Consider the following 23264-nt stretch of genomic DNA (forward strand, 5'->3'; position numbering starts at 1 on the left):
AATCCAAACTCTCAAGCGAGTCAGTTGCACAGATGCACTCACTTGGGTGGCTAGTTGTACGGGATGATACCGGCACCGATATGGATCAGGTAAATAGGGTCAGGTCTTGACATTTGGGTCACTTCTAATACTAGCACATTACCCATATCGACCTATATCACCAGTCATGTGGAAACATGCTTACAACTATATGGACACTCATCGCCCATTGACAAGTCAACCTCGTGGACTGACATGTGGCACTAGCTTGGGGATTTTTATAAATACTCAAGCATATTTCACTTCTAAGGTACGATTTTCTTAACCTAAACACACTTGAGTCATCCTTTATACTCATATCATTCAACTTGCTAACTAATTAATCCCGAGGTCAACTACTTAATCTGCATTGATCCGTTCAAAAAAAATAAAATCTGGATTGATTGTCCAGTTAGGCGATAAACCATTACCGGCACATATTTAGGTAAACGGAGTAGATCTGAAACATATATCATGTTATACAGTTTTGTTAGTATACAAAGCTACATTTGTAGATCAATCTAATGCTTGCTCATTGCATAGAAGCTAAGCACCGACAACTGATGTAATTAATTAGAGAGTTAGATTTTTGTGGAAAAGGAATCCATAATTTTTTGATACAGAATTGTATTCTCTTATTAAGAAAATTTTGTCATAACTTCAAGGATAGGCAAAATTGTCCAAGCTCAGCTCAATGTAGCTTGCCAATATATAGCTTCATCATGATGAATAAATTATTAGTTACATTACATGTTTGTGATTTTTTTTAAGGAATAATTGGTTAGCTATATCAATATTCAACTAGCCTTCTGTCCCGTGCAATGCACGGTTTGTTTATAAATATACAATATAAATAATTATTTTTTAATATATGTATATTGGAAAATGAATAATTTATAGAGGAGAAGAAAAGATGGAAATTAAATGTAATTATAGAAGAAATTAAATTGGGGGAAAGTGAACAAAACAACATTCATACATGTATTGAATTTATTTTTTATTTTATTATTTTTTATTTTTAATATGAGAAAGGGGATTAAAAAAAAGAAAGATTAAATGAGGACATGTGGCATTGGGAAAAAAAATAAAATTTACATGTGACAATATAGGGATAATGGTTTGTGTTTTTAAATAGTAAGTATAGATATAGATATAGATATAGAAGTATAGATATTCAACAAATATAATGCTAATATTCAAAATCAAGACTTCGTTTCACCAAACTGTAAGATACTTCATATTTTGAGGAATGAAAAGTTTCATACAAAACTACCATAAGCAATATAGCATATTCCTCTTTAAAAAAACACCATAAGCTTAAATATTAATTAAATAAATAAATGAGCTCCTCTATAAGCCAAAATATTCAAACAATTTTGAAAGGAAAACAAATCATCTAAAACTTGGGTATGTATAAACCATGTCGGAGATGTACTCTCGCAAAGAGCATCGTCACCTTTGTAAAAAAATTTAAACCTCAAAGATGTCATATCATACACACAACACACCCAAATCATGTCCACGGAATTTCCCAAAATTCAGTTTCATCATCGGTAAAATACTAAAATAGATAGCATTCCGGTGACAGTTAGCAGGAGCCTTTGATATATTAGCAAACATTGTCGTGTTATTGCCAACAAATAACGAAACAACTCCCAAACCTTTAACTTTCTCTCAACGTTAAGCTTGTGGACTAGAAAACTATAAGTAGAATAGCCTAGGCGATTATCTTCATCATAATTGTCCAGCTACATTCGAGAGACTACATGCAAATGATCATCAAGCACCACCATATACATCTCTCCCATTTCCGCAAGTACATATCTAAAACATCATAATATGGATCATTAAAGAATTCGTCTTTTGGATACCAACTTTTGCAAAGTGTTTTGTCACGTAAGACAAAAGTCATTTAACTAACCATAAACACGCAACATATGTTAGGAAATTAGCCATACAAGTAATTGTAGGTAATCAAAGTAGAGATATACATAAATCTTAAGAAACCTAAATGGAATTATCAAACAACAAGGACTAATTAAAGTGATAATTAAGTCAAAGTTTGAGGCACTAAATTGGAATTACAAAATCACAAGGCCAACAAAATGATTTTTTTTTAAAAAAAAATTAAAAATAAAAACTTTAGGTCACTAAAGTGGAATTATGTAAATAACCAGACATCAAAGAGGAATTATATCAAACATTAAATAGTTTCCATAATTGAATAACAAATCAAACTACTTATTTCATTATCTGTAAGTGTATGATAAAGACAACAAAATCAATTTTTTTTTTCTTTTTTCTTTTTATTTTTTTGAGAAATTTTTACCATCTATCTATCTATTTACGGAGTATAAACCTATACTAAAGGTGAAACCTGGAATGACACTTGTCATTTCCTGTTTAAAAATTTTCCCGCCTTTTTTTCTTTCCTTTTTTTTTTGCGATATTTTAATGACATTCATTTTATAACTTACAATAATAGTTATTTCCATTTTAACAACATATTTAATCTCATTATACTCAATTTTTTGTACATATATTTTATATTCTAGGAAACTTTTACTTACATAAATACTAAGATAGATTAAAAATAAGGTATTATAATATATCATTTTCCAAGATTATTATAATATTATCAATATCAATTTTTTTTCTCAAGCTTTCATCATTTGACAATAAAATTTATTTTAATTAAAAAATATCATGTGATAGCATACTTTATATAAATCTTAAAATTATATAACGTTTATAAGAACAAAATCTATAAACCTATACTAAAGACGAAACCTGGATTGACTCTTGTCATTTCCTGTTTAAAAATTTTTCCGCCTTTTTTTCTTTCCTTTTTTTTTTTTTTTTTTTTGCGATATTTTAATGACATTCATTTTATAACTTACAATAATAGTTATTTCCATTTTAACAACATATTTAATCTCATTATACTCAATTTTTTGTACATATAATTTATATTCTAGGAAACTTTTACTTACATAAATACTAAGATAGATTAAAAATAAGGTATTATGATATATTATTTTCCAAGATGATTATAATATTATCAATATTAATTTTTTTTCTCAAGCTTTCATCATTTGACAATAAAATTTATTTTAATTAAAAAATATCATTTGGTAGCATACTTTATATAAATCTTAAAATTATATAACGTTTATAAGAACAAAATCATTCTATTATAGTATACATAACATATATTGGAAAATTTAATATAATTACTCTAATATTTATATGATTATTAAAAAAAATAAAAACTCCTACTACTCACTAAAAATATATTAAAAAAATTAATTACGAAATATTGATTATTCTAAAGCAAAATGAAATCAAATAAATTTTCATATTTATGTGAAAATGTGTTAATAATTTAAGGATAGATGTATATTAATTCGCAAATGGGTACAAATGTAAGCTAATATTTTAATTTTATTATATAAAACCTTATAGCTTCTAAATTTATATTATTATATTATTTTTTTTCCAATTCAATAACCTTTACATATTTCAGTATTTGGTATTGGTATAAACTAAAATTCAAGTTATTTTGTTGCAAATAATTTTTTTAGATAAATTAATGTTGAATTTACACCATTATTTGTAATTTATTTATTGTAAAATTTAATTATGACCGTGTATGGCACGGGACTTAACCTAGTTTACTTAATATTGCAAGTGATTATATTATGTGTACTTGTGTAGGGAAGAACCTTCAATGTAATCAATTTCTTAGACGTCTAATTGCTTTATTGCATACTAAGTAGTCCGTACGTACATTAAATGACTTGCTCACTTGCTGTGCATACACTTGTACGAGGTAAACTTATACATCCAACTCTCTTCAAGCAAACCATCTTTGTCATTCTAGCTTTATCAAGCCATCGTCGAGTTCTCCACAGTCCGCGTACAAGCACATTTGAACCTAAACAAATAGAGGAACACATGTTTATATATGCTACACACATCATAGTTGAAAGGCCGGGGTGGATCCAAACTAGTCGCGACCAATGATATACGAAGTATATACTTTTTATGTTCTTTTTTACTTGACCTGTTTTTTTTATCGCGCTTGCCAATGCAAAAATTTAACGATCAATAACTTAAATTCTTCGTAAGTAAAAATTATAAAAGTTATATATTATGATAGTACTTATTGAGACGAATCCAAAAAGAACATACATAAATATATTTTTCCTTACATATTATTTACAAAAGATGGTCAAAGGAGGGGTGGTGAATAATGTAAAAGTCAAAGCGGGACAAGTAATAAAAAATGGAGGAAGTACTTAGTACTAACATCACAAGTATCACAGACTTTTACAATAAGCGTACAACTTATTTTTGTTTATGAGCCTACCATGAACACTAAATGAGAAGAAGAATATTATTATGTTGAGACACCAACAACATTCCAAACCCTATTGGACCCGATGTGTCTAATAAATAGGTCAACTCTGTTTAATTGTATAGCATGTTGCCTGTATGTTACATGACAATCAACATAGGCATAATTTTAAGCCGTACCAACTTGTAGGGGTTGCCCGGTTGTGGAGTATAGTCCGCCATCACCTCCAAATTATACATGATGATCCGATCTACTTAACTAGTAAATTATAAGTCAGTTATTGAACAAGTATACTTCATAAATATCTCTAACTTTTAAGGCATGTTTTGGAACGGAAACACTTTAGATCGAGTAGATCCCTCGTCTCTACCACCCCAAGTTTACGTAGTGAGTCACCTGCATTCCGTGCAGATCAACCGATGAGACTTAGAGGCATAGGTTTCTCCCTCACAAATGTAAAATCTTTAATCACTTCTTTGTAATACAAGTTTGTAACACAATCATTATTAGGGCCACATAACATTTGTCTGAAATAAAAGGGCACTACCAAATACCTAAAAAGCTAGGAAGCCGTACTAAGAAATTTCATGTCCTACATTATGACACATTTTCTTGCAACACCCTCTACTGCAATTAAAGATACCACATTTAATCTGCATATCTTAATGAAAATGAAATTAGTGATATAGTTATAATTTTAAGATGTAGCATGTCCATTTTAGGGTGGATTATTTAGTTAGAGATGACACCATTTCTTGAAGAAGTAAATTCTACGATATTTCTTGTTCTATACTTCAATCATACAAAAAAATTTATCAAACTCCCAGTATTGTAAGCGCATGTCAACTAACTTAATTGGTTGAAAATCAAGAGATAAAATCAAATCTCGTCTACACTATTTCCTATAAGATAGTATCTAAACCACAAATACAATAAACTCGAATTCCAAAACTAATGAACATTGTTAGAAAAATCATGAATTCAACTACTAAAATTGGCTAATCATATGTATATATAATGAATGTTTTAATTTTACAACATGTTTTTTTTTTTTGAAAGAGGAAAAATACACAAATACACAATTTTTTGTATTATATAGGCAAACAACAAAATACAAAATTTAAGATTAAAATGGCAAATTAATAAAATTAAAAACTTACAATAAAATCAACCCAAATCATAATTAGTCACCAAAATCCATATAACAATTTCTCCTTTAACCAATTGAAACTCCTCTTGAATGACCCTTTGACTTTTCCTTCAACAGTATAAGCTCTATAACTTGCAACCCTTTTCTTCCTCTTAAACTCTGGATCACTAAAGCACCAAACTTTCGAATTCGAAAACGTTTTCGATTTCTTCAGCTTATTATCAAATTGATTCTCATAAACATTATGATTGTTGTTATAAATATCATCATTGTTATGGTGATCTAAAGTGTAACTTCTTCGATCATTCCAAGTATTCTTACCGCCACCGTGATAAAGATCAAGCTGTAAATTGTTCGTTGTTCGCTCATACGATGTTCGAGTTTGGAATTCAGCAGCCATGGAAATTTGTGGGTTTTGTTGTGTGGTTGGGAAGAAGAAGAAAACAGAGTATGAGGAGAGAGAAAAGTCTTTGTGTGTGTTTTTATTTGATGATCATGTTTTATGAAAGTTGGTTAGTGGGAAAAATAAGACTAAGTAGTATAAAAAAGCAAGCTAATTCCAGCACTTACGTGTTTTTTTTTATGGGTTGGAAAAGATTTTATGTGTTAGTTTTTATGCAATTATTGTTATCACAATTTTTTTGTTTTTCTTAGGTGACTTGGTCAAAAGGTGGTGAGGAATTTGTGAGGGTATTGTTGCGACTTTGGACTTTGGGTGTAACATTAGACTAGAACAAGGAAAATGTTAGCCTTGCATTTATGATGATTTGGAAAGATTTGTGGAATATGATCTGAATTAGAACAATTGATCTTTGTATTTTTGGCGACGGATCGTAGTTTTTGATTGCCCGCTATATATTTGGTTGTTTATAATGAGTGATTTCCTTCATAAATAAATTTGACAAAACTGATGATTCGACTTGAATTGACTTGAGTCGAATGATTCGATTTATTTTTAAATTTTAATTAACTTTGAAGTTGACGTGAGCTGAAGTTGACTCAACCTATGATAATACCAAAAGCTAACCCAAAACGATTTAGAAAACAAATGTAGCTCAAAATGATACTCTGTATGTCTTCATAACAAATTTGATGCATATCTTTTTAATAAAAAATAATGCAATTTGGAAGCAGATACATAAAGAAGTTGTGCAAATTATATATATGCCTTCGAAAAAAAAAGTTATGCAAATTATATCTTTTGATTGATATAGGGATTGTTAGATTTTTTTTTTTTATTAGAGTTAGCGATAATATTTAGTTGTTATTTATCTTATATTTTGTTAGATACAGTTTAGTGAAAAATAATTATATATATATATATATTTTTCAAAAAAAAAAAATTATTATGTTTTTTTTTTTTTTTGAATAGCATTATCTTTTGTTTTTAGAATATAATATAATTTATATTTTCTATAGAAAGGATCATATTGCTCTAGAGAAATTGATGAGTTAATAAATTGGTGATGAGGCATATGCATAGTCAAGATTCAAGAAGACACACTACTCCACAAAGGATTAATAATCTCCATATTGTGTGTATTAGTTTTTTAATTTACCAAAGAAACCCAAACAACCACTTGAACAAAGAAATTTAAGCATAGACAGTGAAATCCACAAAAAAATTCATTTAAAGTCTTCTTTACACTGCACATATCAAATGGTCTATTACTTGAGAATAAAGAAAACACATTAAAATTAATTCACAATAATGCTACAAATAGATCGAACCTGATTTGAATTTATTTGAATTGACCAATAGTTGAATGAAAAGCCTCCTCATTATACAAACATGAATTAATGTGGAGGTACACAACTTATACTAAGCTGAAAGTATTCTCACCCAAACATGATCTAACCCAACTTGAATTGACAAATCAAACTTATGTAAATATCAATTACCCAATTGTTACCTCTAATTACAAATAAGGAAAATTTGTAAATTACCACCCAAAAAAGGGTCATGTTTTGAAATTACCACCCGTTAAAACTTTTATTTTAAATAACCACCCATTAATTAAATTAAAAAAGTTTTCATATTACCACCTTTTTGTAATTCCGGTGGTAAATCCGTTTGAGGGCCCCACATAACGGCTAAAAACGGTAAATTTGACTCTTTTGAATGTTTCCCTCCTCGATTTTTTTCTTTATAAATTATCCAACATCAATTCACAACTTTTGCCCCAAATTTCATCCAAATTTCCTCATTGCAACTAGTACATGTCTGAAATTTTGGAATTAGGGTTCCTGGGGCAATAAAATTGGGGGTTTTCTGCAATTTTGGAATTAGGGTTCCTTGGGCTTTAAAATTGGGGTTTTTTGCAATTAGGCTACATGTCTGAAATTGTAAAGGGTCCCAGTTGCTTACCTCAGGCGTCGCCATTGACATCACCATATGACAGGAGCTTCACCTACGCGCTTTTAGTCCCTAGAAAACACACCAAGGTGACGACTTCAACAGCAAATGCAAGTACAAATAGGGTCCCAATTTGCAGGAAAAAAAAAGTTAGGGTTTTGATTCAACCCTTAATGAGTAGTTGCAAAGTTGACAGAGAATTAAAGGAAGAAAAGGGGAAAGATTGATGCTTTTGGATGAATTAATTGAAGAAATTGATGAGAGAAGATGTTTTTTTGAGTTTAATGTTTCAATCAGAAGGTTAGGTCGAGGGAAATGAAAAAAAAAAAGGGAAGTTAATAAGGTGGGGCCCTCAACCAGATTTTCCATCGGAATTCCAAAAAAGGTGGTAATCTGAAATGTTTTTTTAATTTAATGGGTGGTTATTTAAAATAAAATTTTAATGGGTGGTAATTTCAAAATAGGACCCCTTTATGGGTGGTAATTTACAAATTTTCCTACAAATAAAATGAATTTGTTGTCTCTTAAGTTATTCTTAATGTTCTTTTTCCTACTCCAAGAGTAATCTAACTTTGAAGTTTTTATTTGGCTTTGGTCCTTTCCACTCCTCATCGACTAAGATCTTATTTAGTCTTCAAAATAATTAGTTCAAGATGCTAATAGGGTATGCCCCAATTCCCGTCGTTTTCCTTACATATGCTAGTAACATTAGGACTCATTAGCATGTACTTGTGTATTAGTTCTTTTTTGAATTTCTAAGAGCATTGACAGTTTAGAGTTTTAACATATGAGGAGGTTTGCTAACTTTAATTTCAGACTAAGGCAGTTGAATTGGCTATCTCTTGATCTCTTCTACAATAGGCCTTTTCCTTAGTTGAAATACTTATAAAAAAAGGAAAACTTGACATTTGCTACCACCGAAAGCACCCTGAATCACATTTGTTGCCCGTTTATAAAAAAAAAAAAAAAAAAAAAAAAAAAAGCAACTTTATTTTGCTACCACCTAAAATCACATAATTAAAATTTCACTACCGCTTAACGAAATCCGTTAAGATTCCGTTGAGTTTATTAAAAATTAAAATAAAACAAAGTAACCCAACCACCCTCTCCCCCACCCTCCTGCCAGCGGCCAGCGCCAGAGCTTTGGCCGGGGTCGGCGCGAACCCACCCCCCTCCTTTCCCCCACCCTACGCAGAAAACCTCCCCTCCCTTTTTCCCTTCTTGTTGCCTCGACCCCCACCCCAAACCGAAAACCACCTTTTTTCCCCACCCCCACCAGATCGGCCCCCTTCCCCATTCTCTCCACCGAAATCGACCCCCTCCCCTTCCTTACCCTTTTCGGCCATCCCTAACCCTAAATTACCACCCCAAAACCATCTCAAGCGAAACCCTAAAATTCGTTTAGGGTGGTTTTGCAGCTGGTGGTTTAAGATTAGGGATGGCCGAAAAGGTAAGGGAAGGGGAGGGGGTCGATTTCAGTGGGGGGGGGGCAGGAATAGGAAGGGGGAGATTTCTGGTGGGGGGAAGGGAAAGGGGGTGATCTACGGTTCGGGGTGGGGACCGGGCAGTAAGAACGGGAAAAGGGAGGGGGGTTGGTTGTGTAGGTGGGGGAAAGGGAGGGGGTGGCAGTTGAGGGGACGGGTGGCAGCGAAGTGGAGGGGTGGTTGAACGGTGGCTAAACCCAACTTAACGGAAACAGTAATGGCCTTAGTCTTTGGTAGTGAAATATACATTTTAAGGAATTGTGTGGTAGCAAAATATTATTTATTTTTTTTAATTTTTTAAATTTTTTTTTTTTTTTAATGTTGTAACGGGTAGCAAATGTGACATAGGGTGATTTTGGTGGTAGCAAATGACAATTTTTCCAAAAAAAAAATTGAGGATGTTCTCTCCATTATAGGGATGATATCAAGATGCACATAATAATTGAGAGGATAGCAAAACGTCATTTTATCTATTGAGTTTATTGATATGGCTTTAGGTGAGGCTGGTGAGCAGGTGAGCCTTGAACGATTGACCCTTATATCTAAGATGATTTTACAGCGGTCACTTGGAAAATTATACACTTGGTTGTATTAAATAAAGTCCAATATAATTATGTTTTTGATTGCGAGCATCCGCTTACAATAACTTCTCTTTTCTTTATACTTTATTTATAACTAATTTATAACTACTTAGATACTTAAAGTAAAATATGTGAATAGTGTATAAAAATCATTGAGGAACAACTTTTAAAAAAAAAAAAAAAGGGGGGGAAGTACTCCGTACTCAATTAGGCAAAACACAAAATTTTTAAAAAATCGGGTGTACAATAATTATTGTACATCCATTATAAAGATAGCATAAAATGATTAAAAGTTACCCCTGAAATGAATAAAAGTTACCCCAATATGCGTAAAAGTAACCCAATTCAAATAAAAATTATCTACGCTTTATTAGTAAAGAATCACATTTTAATTGACTAAAAATCAATTATTAGTGATTGAATGTAATTAAATTACCTCTATAAAACTTTTCTTGTTATCTATTTATTTAAAAATTATATGATGTTTAAAGTTACCCAAAGAAAGGCAAAAAGTAACCCTAAAATTAGCTAAAAGTTACCCTTATACATTAGTGTAAACCGGATGTATACAAAAGTTACACTAGGCAAAATATGTATTTTTTTTTAAATAAAATATACGAAGTATTGTGTTTATATTTTCAAAATAAATATTGTGACAACTTTTGTACATTTTCCCCTACATTTATAAAAGGATATTTTGCTCTGTTAATTTTATTTTTTTTTGCAAAATAACACCTTAAGAAAAAAAAAATGCATGGATTAACACCACAAAAAAAAAAAAAAAAAAGATTTCACCGCCACTTAACAGATGTTAGCAATTTGACTAGGCAATCCTGACCCGACCTGATTGACCCGACTCGTAACCCGAAAGTTGACCCAAAAATGACCCGAACTCGAACTAACCCGACCTGACCCGAACCCGACCCAAATTAGAATTGACCCGATGACGGGGTAAAGTCGTATCCCCTAATCAAAAATAATTACCTAAGTCCTCTAGCTAAAGTAGATAGGGAAGTAGGGTCGAACTCCACAGGGAAACAGGTATTTTTACTTCTAATTAATTATTATAATCTAAATTATCTAAGTAACCAATATTTTTGGGAATAAATTCTATACTACGAAGAATAAGTTTAGGGAGAAAAGAAACAATAATAAGGAAGCCTAGGGTCACAGGTTCACCAACAATTAATATTCCGGGATAGAACGAAGTAATTAATAATCAACAATGCACAAATAACATGATTAACAGGCTCTCGCAATTTACTAGATCTAATTTCCTATTAAAAATAACCTTTAATATTAAATTAACATCTGCTCGATTCATCAATTCAATATTGCTAAACATTCACAATCAAATTACATCTGCTCGATTCATAATCTAATTGCAAAGAATTAAAACAATTCAATAAGAAATTATCATGCAATATCAATAATCAATATTAACAAACTATCCCTTCATATTAATTATGGATCCCCATAAACCCTAGAATGAAACTACTCACAAATCATCATAACTAAGCCAATCAAGTAAATAAGTAAAAGCATAATCAAGAAAGCAATTAAAATAGTTTAAATTAAAAGGGAAGAAATTGTACCAAAAATAAATCTGGAATTAAAGGAAGTATTAAGAACAAAAGTTTAGAGAGAATTTAAGAGAGAGAAAAATACTAAGTAGAGAGAGAAAGTCTAAGAAAGAAGGTAATCTAATAATTCCGTACAAAATCGTATTTAAACGTTTCCTAAAACAAGAATTAAAACTAAACTTAATCAGGTCTTCCAGAAACGCGCACCCGATCGGGCAAAGGGCCGCCCGATCGGACGCGCCTTTTTCTTCACGTTCCTATCCAGCAGCATCGCCCGATCGTGCTAGATGTAGCCCGATCGGGCGCGCCTCAGCACGCTCAGCCTACTAGTCTTGCCGTGCCCGATCGTGCTAAAGGTAGCCCGATCGGGCGGTTGCTTCTCCTTAAGGCTTGGACTTCGATTGGGCTAGATTTCTCGGCCCAATCCGGATTTCCTCTCGGATCTCGAATACTTGGTCCAAATGCCTCGGGATCCCAATTACCGAGCCCTTAATCACCGGCTCTCACCGATCCTGGGCTCCAAAAGTGGTCGTGTCCTTCTAGCTTACGTAGTTGATCCATAAAGCCCGGGAAAATGCTCTTAGAGTGCAATTTCTTGTAAAATACAACTAAAACTACGAAAACACTAGAACACACAAATTAGTAATAAAAGTGGCCCGAAAGAGCCAAAAACACTACTAATAACGACCAAGGGACGGGGGTAAAACACTATATAAAATGGACATATCACCCGACATAAATGACCTGACCCGAAATTGACCCGAAACCCGAACTTGACCCGACCCAAAATGACCCGAAACCTGAAGTGACCCGACCCGATTATAACCCCAAATTGATTGACTCGAATCGACCCAACCCGTAGTGACCTGATCTGAATTGACCCGAATCCTAAGTGAATAGGGTGAAATAGTGAATTACTTAGTTTAGGGATTCTTTATTTCCTACGTAATAAGTACTCATGTTTTTTTTAAAATTTTTTTAACGATTTTACTTTATTTTTTCAACAATTTTTTTTAAGTGAATTTATTTTGGTGACCCAACACAAACTTGACCCAAATAGACGCGACTTGAATTGACTCGATCTAAATTTGACCCGACCTGAAATTGACCCGGAAATTGATCTTAAAAATTGACCCGACCCAAACAGATCTGACCCAAACTTAACCTGACCCGAAACCCGAATCAACCCGACCCGAACATTTGCTGACCCGAACTTGACTCGACCCAAACCCGACCTTAATGACCTGTTTGACAGGTCTATTAGCCACCACTCCTATAGCCAGCCACCCTAACCCCTACCGCCGGGAGCCCCACTGCCGCCAAGCCCATCTGCCGAAATCACCGCCTTCCCCGAAGCACCCTAACCCACTGCCTAAACACCCTAGCCCATCCCCGAAACATCCCAACCCAAAGTTTGTCACCTCACAACCAAAAGATTGTGGAATCAAAATATCAAACCCCATTAGAGACAATTTGGGATGACAATTCCTTACCCTTCCTCTCACTCCCAATTTGTCTCACAGTACATTAACTAGATTAAACCCCGTGCAATGCACGGTTGTTAAATAATTCTAATGACAATAAATTTTACCAAAAATAATGGATATAAATATTATAAATAGACTTAGTAGTAAAAAGTATGAAATATTGTGAAAGAAATTAATTAAACATGTAATAGTTATAATGGGCAATTTGATATTTAAGGACATTTATTTTAGATTTTATACAAACTAAAAGTCATAATTTAATTACAATAAATTTTTTTTAGTAAGTGGTTTTGGAGGGAAAACTTTTTATAATATTTTGCCAAGTGTTCTCTAAGTTTCGCCTTTAGTATAATGTAATTGACTTGTGTCGAGTTAACCTATGATAGATTCCGACCTGGTAAAGCCTTCTCCCTTCCTATCGTTTTTTTTTAAAAAAATTAACATCAAAAACAAGATAGGACGTGAGTGGACATAGTTAATTACTTAATTCAAATGAATCTTTCATTCTATGGTTAAAAATATTTGTGTACTAAAAAAAACCAGATTCCCAAAAAACTGACGTACTAATAAAAAACTTATTTTTAAAGTTGCCTTAAAAAACTGGGATATCTAAAAAAAAAAAGTAAAAGTCCTAAAAAAAAATATGGGAATGTTTGGTCTTACAATCATAGGACAGTCAAGTATAGGGTTATTACCTTCTTCAACCCACAAAGACTCCTCCAACCCAAATCATCACCCTCTTCAAATTCAACCTTTTCAATTAAAATCAAAAAGTGGGTCGAATTTTTTTCAATTAAAAACCAAGAAAAACCCATATTTTTGCATAGTTAAGGCATCAACAGAGGGCACAAGCATGTCAACTACAATCGAGAAATTGGGTGTTAAAATTGAAAGGAACCCTCCTGAGTCTAGGCTCTCTGAGCTCGGTGTTCGTGATTGGCCTAAGTATATTTCTCTATCTCTCTTGTTATTTAATCTATTAATGGTTATATCTATGATAATGTTTTAAATTTTATTATAACTTATTTTCCTTTGTTATGTTATTTGGATTCTTCATAATTAATTATAGTCGTGTTAGAATTGGCACTGTTATGTGGGGTATGAACACTATGATCCCGAAAACATTTCATTGAATAGCCGAGTTTGACATTTGGACAGGTATTGGAGTCTTGTGAGACTTTGAGTAGCTATGTCATTTTGAGTTGCTTATGAAGCTTTATGTGTTCAATGTTGAAACACTTTTTGAGGGTTTGGGTGGAATGGGTTTGCATTATTTTTTGGAAATTTCATTCTAGTGAAATTAAGTTTAGTACTATATGAATGAAATAAATGAAGCTACTGTGTTTAATAGTTTAAGCTCTATATTAGTAATTTGTAAACATGTCAAAATTGGATAGAATATGTAATTTTGAAGTGATACATGTATTTTGGGTTTGAACAAGAGATATTTTTATATTGTATAATTTGTGCATAACATAATTACCCATGATTGATTAACGATTATAGACATGGGAATATGGGATTTTGAGTAATTGAGCTTGTTGATATATGTTGGTGATCTTGATATATGTTGTTGGATCTTGATATATGTTAGGAATCTTAGTATATAGGTTGGTGATCTTGGTAATGTTCACTAAGATGAAATTGCTCTAGAATATGAGTGTCATTGGTTGTCTTTTTATAAATGGCGCTCCAATATTTGGGTTAATGATCAGCATTTCGAGGTAGTAACATTTCTATGAGATTTCTTAAAGTGTCGTTTGACAATAACATCTTTTTTGATTCATTTTGTAGTATTTTATTGCAGATTTTCAGAGATCGAGCATCTCTGGAAACTAGTATTATGTATACAGGCTTCAGTTTTGTGTTAACATTATGATCTCAGCATTTACTGATCCTTTTATGTCATCAAATGCTAATGACTTGTTAACAATGGTACTCTCATGTGAAGCCTTTACGGCTTATAGAGTCTAGTGTAGACGTTATTGATTAGACTTTGGATTTACTTTCATTCCCTCAGTGATTAGGGTACTTGTAGCTTACTAGTTTTGTCTCAGTGCATATTTTTTTCTTCTTAAACCATACTCCCTCAAGTGATCAAGCCTCATTTTCTCAACGCACCTATATTTAGGAGAGTTTAATAAAATAAATAGATAGTAGGTTTTGCTTGATTAAAGGTGAATATAACAAGATGATAATGGGGTTTGGTTGTGGTGAGTAAAAGAAGATATTGAGATTTCGTTGATTAAAGATGGATAGAATAAGAAGATAGTGGAGTTGATTAAAGATTGATTTGAAAAAAAAAAAGAAAGAAAAAGAGATAGTAGGGTTTTTTGGATGTAAATGTGAATTTTGTAAAACAAATAAGCTAGTAGAAAAATATGAGTTTTACCTTTTAAACAAAAGACTAGATTTTACAGTGAAATGAGACTTTTATTTAGGGACAAACTTGATTTAAAAAGCGCGCCTAGGCGCGCCTCACTCCTAGGCTCTGGGAAATGGGCTTTAGCTAGGTAAGGCTCGGTCACCTACGGAAGGCGTGTGCCTCGTGTGCCTCAAAGTGCCTTTGGTAAGGCGCGCCTTTGCGCCTCAAGGAAAATAACTAAGATTTAAGTTATAAATTGAAGAATGATAGACATTTTTTCAAATTCAGACTACCTTAGCTTTAAATATATCATTACTTAATTTATTATGAATCTTTTCAATTGGTATTAAGTACTATCAAAGTAAAAAATCATTTGAAATACATATATAAATACATGCGCCTTGCATACAAAAGGCGTGCGCCTTCGCCTTGCGCCTAGGTTGCGAGGACCATTTGCGCCTTGGTGCGCCTTGCGCTTTTTAAAACTAAGGGGACAAAGGAATTATGCAAGAAAGGTGAAGCAGATCAGAGAAGAAGAATAACGACATGTAGATTGTGTTTTATTAACAATGTGCTAGTAGGCTAAGCCAAGGGGGTGATAATCTTATTAGGATTTGAGTAAGTAATTGTAAAACATGTATATTGATTAGGTTTTGAGGAGTTAAGTGTACAATGCACTTATCGACTATGAGAATACACATACAGACTAGGCCCAAAATAGGAATATAATATAAAGCCAAATCAAGTTGAAATTGTATTATTAATTTTTTTGTTGACAGAGGGGATTACTTAATTATTTACTTGAGTATGAGTGTCTATTTTAAGCACTTTAATCTAAATTACTCTACCTTTTTCCCAACATAATAAGGAATGTTTGAGTATCAGGAGCTTCTTAATTTATAGATTTATGTACAGTTATTTATTTTTGGTTATCATGTAATGTGTTTTCTTTATCATCATATAGGTGGGGTTGTGCTCCTAGTAAGTTTCCTTGGACTTATGAAGCAAAGGAGACTTGCTTTCTGTTGAAAGGAAAGGTGAAGGTTTATCCTGATGGTTCCAGCGAAGCTGTTGAGTTTGGAGCTGGTGATTTGGTGGTGTTCCCAAAAGGTATGAAGTGTACATGGGATGTCTCAGAAACTGTTGATAAGCATTACAACTTTGAGTGAGCTTACAGATACAAGCCTGTGAGACTGTATGCAAATCCTTTCTAAGCCTCTACATAGAAGGTATCTTGTATACCCTGATTATACTATCGTCATGTTGCTCAATAATCATGTTAAGACTGCTCTAGTTGCTTTGGAAGTAATTGAGATCAGTTAAACTATTTGTATTATTCTGTTATTATGATGATGTCCCAAATCTTTTCATCCTTTTCTAAACGAATAAAATGATGAAACTTCTCCCTCTTCTCTAGATAAGTCATCTTTAGTGGAACGCTTAGGATTCAAGAACAGCTAAGGGGAGAGGATGCATAGGAAATATTGTCTTAATCTGGTCAGAAACATTGACCTTTTCTGAACTGAGTTTTGCTAGGCCTCGTTCTGTTAAACTTAGATAAGTTCAAATGAGTTAAGTTCAGACAGATTAAGTTTTATTAAAATCAACTTAAGTTATGACACCCAAAAGAAAGTTCTGCTACAACGAATTCTGTTATAGTGTAAATAAGTTTGGTTAAGCTCAAATAAAATAAGTCAAATAGAGCAAAGCTTCTGTTTCTGTTTCTTTTTATTTTGTTTTGTTTTTTGTTTTTTTTAGCTGAGCATGTATATTGCTTTTCTTTCTTACATGCTTGGGGTTATTGAGTTGGTCTGCACTCTGCTCTCCCAACAACAAATCAATGGCCTTACATAGTACGAACTAATTTTAGTTGTACTTTTTGAGTTTCCCTCATTGTCGGTGTTAGAAGAGGGTCATCATTCCTATCAAACTGGTGAGAGTTATGAGTTTGACGTAGATTTTTTTTTTTTTCTTCACTTGTTCATTAGGCTTCCTAGCCACCTAGGTGGTTGAGACTTGAGATGAGTACTGATGAAAGGTAAATTATATAATTCCTTCATAAATTCTTGTTTTGGATGGACTGGAATAAATCCTAATGCAAGCTGAGCTCCAAAGTCAATTGATTGACGTTAAGAAACAAATCATACATTATTATAATTTTTTTTATGAGAGACACAAATCATAAAATAGGCCTTTGACTATCTGCTTTTAGAGCTAAACCTATGATTTTATCTGTTTAGAATCGTGTTCTGATTATCAGTTATTTGCTCAACAAGAACAAAAGTTCTGAGTTAAGAAGGGGGATTACTCTGATATTCTCTGCTGCTTATTTCAAGTCTCTCACGATTGTAGCTGGTAGCATATGCATATCCACAATGTAGTTGAGTAAGCTTTAGTCACTCTCTTGGTTCTCTGAATGAGCAAATCTGTATATATAATTTTCAGAATTTTGTGTTGCTGACCTTTTTCAGCTTTAGTGATTATTGCATGTTTGTGTTAGTTGTATACCTTTTAGCATGTTTCTGGTGCCATAAATTTCCTCACATGCGTTAATTTCGATAACACTGCTTGAACAAGAAAACTACTTGTAAATGTGATTAAGCAAAACAAATTTAGTAATTCCAATGCTATATAAAGACATATTTGATACATAGTATGCAAATTTCAGTACAAAAGTTAAAGAGGGAGGGAGTCACTACACATCTGCACTGACTTGTTTTACATAAACTCTCGAGTTCTTTACTAAGCATATACTTGGAGTACATTCCAACTTAGTAAGCTGGCTATATAATAATGTATGCTGCTAATTGATAGAATCTTTATGCTGTATACCCTGCTATTCCCCTTAGGTTATCTTCATATATTAAGGCCAGGCATATTAGTTTCCGTTTTTGGCTGGAGGTTTAATCTGGGTTTTTTTAGCTGGTGTTTGCTTCTTTTCCCTGCTTAGGGATGAGGAACGAGTTTCTGGGGGGAACGGAAATTCTGGAGGGAAGGGAGAGTAAGGTGGGGAAGGAAATTCTGGAGGGAAAGGAGAGTAAGGTGGGGAAGGAAATTCTGGAGGGAAAGGAAAGTAAGGCGGGGAAGGAAATTCTGGGGGAAAAGGAGAGTAAGGCGGGGAAGGAAATTCTGGAGGGAAAGGAGAGTTAGGTGGGGAAGGCAATTCTGGGGGGAAAGGAGAGTAAGGCGGGGAAGGAAATTCTGGAGGGAAAGGAGAGTTAGGTGGGGAAGGAAATTCTGGGGGGAAAGGAGAGTAAGGCGGGGAAGGAAATTCTGGAGAGAAAGGAGAGTTAGGTGGGGAAGGAAATTCTGGGGGGAAAGGAGAGTAAGGCGGGGAAGGAAATTCTGGAGGAAAAGGAGAGTTAGGTGGGAAAGGAAATTCTGGGGGGAAAGGAGAGTTAGGTGGGGAAGGAAATTCCGGAGGGAAAGGAGAGTCTGGCGGGGATGGATTCAAAGGAGGGGAAGGAAATTCCGGAGGGAAAGGAGAGTCAGGTGGGAAGGGATATTGAGGTGGGGTAGGAAATTCCGGAGGGAATGGAGAATAAGGGGATTCTGGGGTAAAAGGGAAGTCTGGTGGTGGAGAAGGATTGACAGAGGATGGTGTTATTGGTGTAAAAGGGGTATTAGACGGGGGCTCACAGGAAGATGTAGGTGTAGGAGCCAATGAGGGTTGGACTTTAGGCTGTTTTGGTAATGCCTTGCGTGATGATAGCTTCGTTTCAGCTGCAACTTGGGCAGGAGAACCTAAAAGGATCAAGATTGCAACCAGAAGCAGTGGCACAGCCAAAGAAGAGAAACTGAAGGCACGTGAAGCCATTGTGTTTGGGTATTGTGTTTACCAGTTTGCTGTGTGTTATGTTGTAGGTTACAAGTGTTAGAAGTACCTGTATTTATAAGGGCAGGAAGGTAGACTGATTCAGAGTACGGGTTTGTCTTCTACAAGAGACTTGGAAATATAGATGCATTGGAGTAAATTATGGGTTTGTCTCCTGCAAGAGACTTGGATATATAGATGCATTGGAGTAAATTATGGTGTTTAATGGCCTCAATTTTCTATCTAGTTTGAAAATCAAGCTAGAGTTATTTAGTAATTATTCTCATTCTCAAGTCTTAAGCAGGTCTATTACGTTGGTCTTTCCTCTAATGTCTTTTGTTAAGAATTATTGACCTTAGCTAGCATGGTGAAAATAAGGATTCAGATTCAATTAGTTGATTGATTCCAAATCATGGAAATTTTTAGTAGGGAACATGTGGATGTGTGAAGTTTTGAGCTTGAAATTTCATCCCTAATACTTTTGAAAATATACACCTCCTTTCTCACAAAGGCACATTGTTTCACGTCTCCCCATTACTCAATTTAATGTAGTTTATATGTCTATAATCTCAAAATGGACTGAGTATATGAATAATTAAAAAAAGTTGTTCTAAAAATGCTTTTAAAATTTTACTATTTCACCCCCACATGGAATTAATAGTTATACTCTATGGTGCAGAAAATGCCTCGAGTAGCTACTTTGAATTCAATTAGATAAACAAGAAAATCCGTTCAAAAAAAAAAAAAGATAAACAAGAAAATACTCCTAGAGTTCAGAGTATTTTATTATAATCGAAAGTTGAGATTATTAAAGGTAAGTTAACTAAATTTTAGATTATTTTCTTACTACATGTTTTTTTAATTTTAGATTATTTTCTTACTACATGTTTTTTTTAAAGGAAAATGTCTCGAGTAGCTATTTTGAGTTTAATTAAATACTCTAGGTTGTTCCACAATATATTTACCAATTACTCTAGGTCTAATTTGAGAAGTTGAGAGGGACAATTTTTCTTTAGTAATGTTTTAAGCAGGTCTGATACATAGGTCGTTCATCTCATTTCTTCGTTGAGGATTTCTCTAAGGGGTACATTTGGCAATATAGCATGTTGAGGGCAAGAATTTAACTTAAATAATTACCGAACTAGTTGCGTTGTTTGCAATTTTATATGAAATTGTCATTGTAGGACAACTTGACAAGGATTCTTTAACTAAATATTTTGGGGTGAAGCAAGGAGAGTTTAAATGGAGAGATAACTAACCCTATGTGTTACATGTGTTAATATATACACCTAGGTGTACCGTATACCCGTGTTCATTTGCTCATTTAATTAAATAAATGAGTAAATTATATTTTCACTTATTTGTTGGTTGAATGAGCAAATGACACAGGACACCCGCATGTATATAATAACACCCGCATGTATATAATAAGGCTCTCTTAATGGGTGGATGGACTCTTCCAATGCTTTGTGTTTTAAGTTTTTAACAAAGTAAAATACATTGTGTTTTAGCAAATAATGAATTGCAGAAAACAGAATACACCAAAGAGGTAATGATAAATTTGTTATAATATTTTTTTTACTAAAAATATATTATTTAAATATATCAATAACAATATACTAAAAGACACACCAGCAATGACACATGTCATTTTCTGGTGTGTCCTTAGTATATTTTTTTTTTAAAAAATAAAAGTATTTAATAATTGACAAAAAATATACGCAAAATATTTACTTTCAAAAATCGTATAATAATATATTTATTAACTTAAATATCTAACCATATCTTTGCATAAATAAATTCCTATATTAGTGATTACTTTTTTTTTTTTATAAAAGTTGAAAAACTGTGCATGGCATAGGATCTAACCTAGTTAATGACTAAAGTAGTGCATTGTAAAATCCATTGATCAACATTTTTCATTTAATTTGAAACAAAATGACTACAATATTGAGCAATATGCTGGACTTATTTAACATGGGCCCAGCCTTTAAAAGTATGGGTTTATGTTAGATTTTTCAGCTTGAATTTGGGAAAATTTTCTTAGGTATTGGTCATCATTTCAACTCCAAAAATGTATTTCAAGACTTCTTTAGGCTTTAGGCTTTTTGGCCCCAAAATTTCTTTTTTTTTTTTTTTTTTTTTTGTTTGTTTGTTTAGAGTTATATGTCCCTTTATTGGTTCTCTTTTTTGTTCCTTCACTTGACTAAAATTATTCACCAAACGGATCCCAAAAGTAAACTACAAGTATAAAGTCTTTGTTAAAATCAAAAGTTTTAAGTGAATAAAATTTTGGGGCAATGGCATCCAATGCATGTAAACCACTTTCATGAAGTTTTCGTTTAATTTTCATCTTCGGTTAATTCTTTTTTTTTTTTACTTGTTTATTATGCTCACTCTACATTTTTTTTCACACTTCTTTTTATGTATGAAATGTATCTATAGTACTACGCAATAGAGTAAAATATAGATAGAAGCTAAGGGTGTCAAAAGCACACCCGACTTGATTTGATACAAAATTGACTTAAAACTTAGATTATAATTTATATGGACACAATAATTTAACATGACTCGAGTTTAAAAACAGACCCTACCTAATTGACTCCCAATTGTTCGTGTACATAGATCTGTAGACTTTTGTTCAAAATATGTACGTGCATTTTAAAAATTGAAAGCAAAGCAGAAATGTCACCTGAGAAGATGAAATAAACTTTTGAAGTATCCAAAGTTTAAAATTTGACTACATACTCGTAATAATTTAAAATCACATGCAAATAATAAGAAGAGTCAATTTATGAAAGTAAATGAAAGAGTTTAAAAGCTTCTCTCCAAAAGAGAAAACATGCGAGTCAGCACATGGCTTATGCTTTGCATATACATCACGTTCACATTTATTTACATACCACCCAATACCTTTTTTTAAATACCCTTTTTATAAATACTTTAAATCTTTAATACAGTAGTATGAATAATAAATAAATAAATATTACCTCCGATTTTTATGTTTGCAAATTTCAAATATTTTACATTTTATAAATAATATCCAAAGTTGCAAAAACCAGTAATATAAATCGGAGGTAGTACATGAATAAATTAAATATTTTTTTTTTTTGGAAAAATATAAAAAAAATTTACTACAAAGTAAATTGAATAAATAAATTTAAAAAGACTTGATTTGATTTTTAAATATTTAAAAGAGATCAGCGGCTGAGATATGATGAAATCAAAATTCCAAGAAATAAATTTACCTTGATTTCGATGATGTCAATTAGAGACAGAGACACTGCATTGCATGCGGTCCCAATTTTACTGTTACATTAAGCAAAGTAATTAATTTTTAATTACAAAAAAATAATAAGAGTCCAAAAAATATAGATTTATTGTCGATTTTTGTGTCTTTTAGTGATCTTTTTGAAGATTTTCATATTTTTACAAGTAACTGACAAAAGTGGTCGTTTCCTTTTCATTATTTCAACGAGAAGAAGTGGGAGGATCTGTCTTGCCTTAGGTACTCTTTGTACGTATTTTGAATTTCTATTCTATCGTATCCGTATCAAGATGGATTATACTAAGTACTCCGTACGTAGATAATCTATTGTACTCGTATATTTAGGGCGTGTAAGGCGCTAGCTTTTGAGTAGCTTTTAGGTAGCTTTTAGTGGTTTGACCAAGTCAAACCACCACTCAACAAAAAATGTGAGTGTTTGGCAAAGTAATGGTTCAAGTAGCTTTTAGTGGTGGAGGTAGCTTTTATTAAAAGCTAGGCTTATTAGCTTTTGAATTAGAGGTAGCTTTTGAAGTAGCTTTTGAAAATTTAATGTATAGTTTTAAAAATAAAATATTGATTCTTAAATGTAACAGCTAGTCAACCACTACTTTACCGAACAATCATACCTAAATTATGTTTTTTCACAGCTAACAGCTTGTTGACAGCTAACAGTTATCTCCACAGCTCACAGCTATCTCCACAGTTAACAGCTATCTCCATAGCTAACAGCTATCTTCATAGCTACATTTTGCCGAACATGCCCTTAACTTCGTTGAAAAACTATTTTAATTAAAATAA

General features: G+C 32.7%; 3 protein-coding genes across 3 annotated transcripts; 1 reads left to right on the plus strand and 2 right to left on the minus strand.

The window, feature by feature from the left end:
• Window positions 1-5354: 5354 nt before the first annotated feature.
• Window positions 5355-6410, minus strand: LOC110705418. The gene has a single exon (XM_021883282.1). The coding sequence runs from the start codon at window positions 5926-5928 to the stop codon at window positions 5566-5568; it is 363 nt and encodes a 120-aa protein (XP_021738974.1). The 5' UTR covers window positions 5929-6410; the 3' UTR covers window positions 5355-5565.
• A 7185-nt stretch (window positions 6411-13595) lies between these two features.
• LOC110705420 lies at window positions 13596-16805 on the plus strand. Its single transcript, XM_021883284.1, has 2 exons — window positions 13596-13964; window positions 16349-16805. The coding sequence occupies exons 1-2, from the start codon at window positions 13663-13665 to the stop codon at window positions 16551-16553; spliced, it is 507 nt and encodes a 168-aa protein (XP_021738976.1). The 5' UTR covers window positions 13596-13662; the 3' UTR covers window positions 16554-16805.
• Window positions 16806-17981: 1176 nt separating this feature from the next.
• On the minus strand, window positions 17982-19966 carry LOC110705419 (vegetative cell wall protein gp1-like). Its single transcript, XM_021883283.1, has one exon. The coding sequence runs from the start codon at window positions 19199-19201 to the stop codon at window positions 18263-18265; it is 939 nt and encodes a 312-aa protein (XP_021738975.1). The 5' UTR covers window positions 19202-19966; the 3' UTR covers window positions 17982-18262.
• Window positions 19967-23264: the final 3298 nt, after the last annotated feature.

Source organism: Chenopodium quinoa, unplaced genomic scaffold (assembly GCF_001683475.1).
Source record: "Chenopodium quinoa cultivar QQ74 unplaced genomic scaffold, ASM168347v1, whole genome shotgun sequence".
Lineage (NCBI taxonomy): Eukaryota > Viridiplantae > Streptophyta > Magnoliopsida > Caryophyllales > Amaranthaceae > Chenopodium > Chenopodium quinoa.

What these genes read in the sequence shown, in the direction of transcription:
- LOC110705418 (XM_021883282.1), bottom strand. Translation starts at nt 5,928, where the DNA reads ATGGCTGCTGAATTCCAAACTCGAACATCGTATGAGCGAACAACGAAC.
- LOC110705420 (XM_021883284.1), top strand. Translation starts at nt 13,663, where the DNA reads ATGGGAATGTTTGGTCTTACAATCATAGGACAGTCAAGTATAGGGTTA. An exon ending in GGTGTTCGTGATTGGCCTAA is followed by an intron (nt 13,965 to 16,348) that starts GTATATTTCTCT and finishes ATCATCATATAG; the next exon opens with GTGGGGTTGTGCTCCTAGTA.
- LOC110705419 (XM_021883283.1), bottom strand. Translation starts at nt 19,201, where the DNA reads ATGGCTTCACGTGCCTTCAGTTTCTCTTCTTTGGCTGTGCCACTGCTT.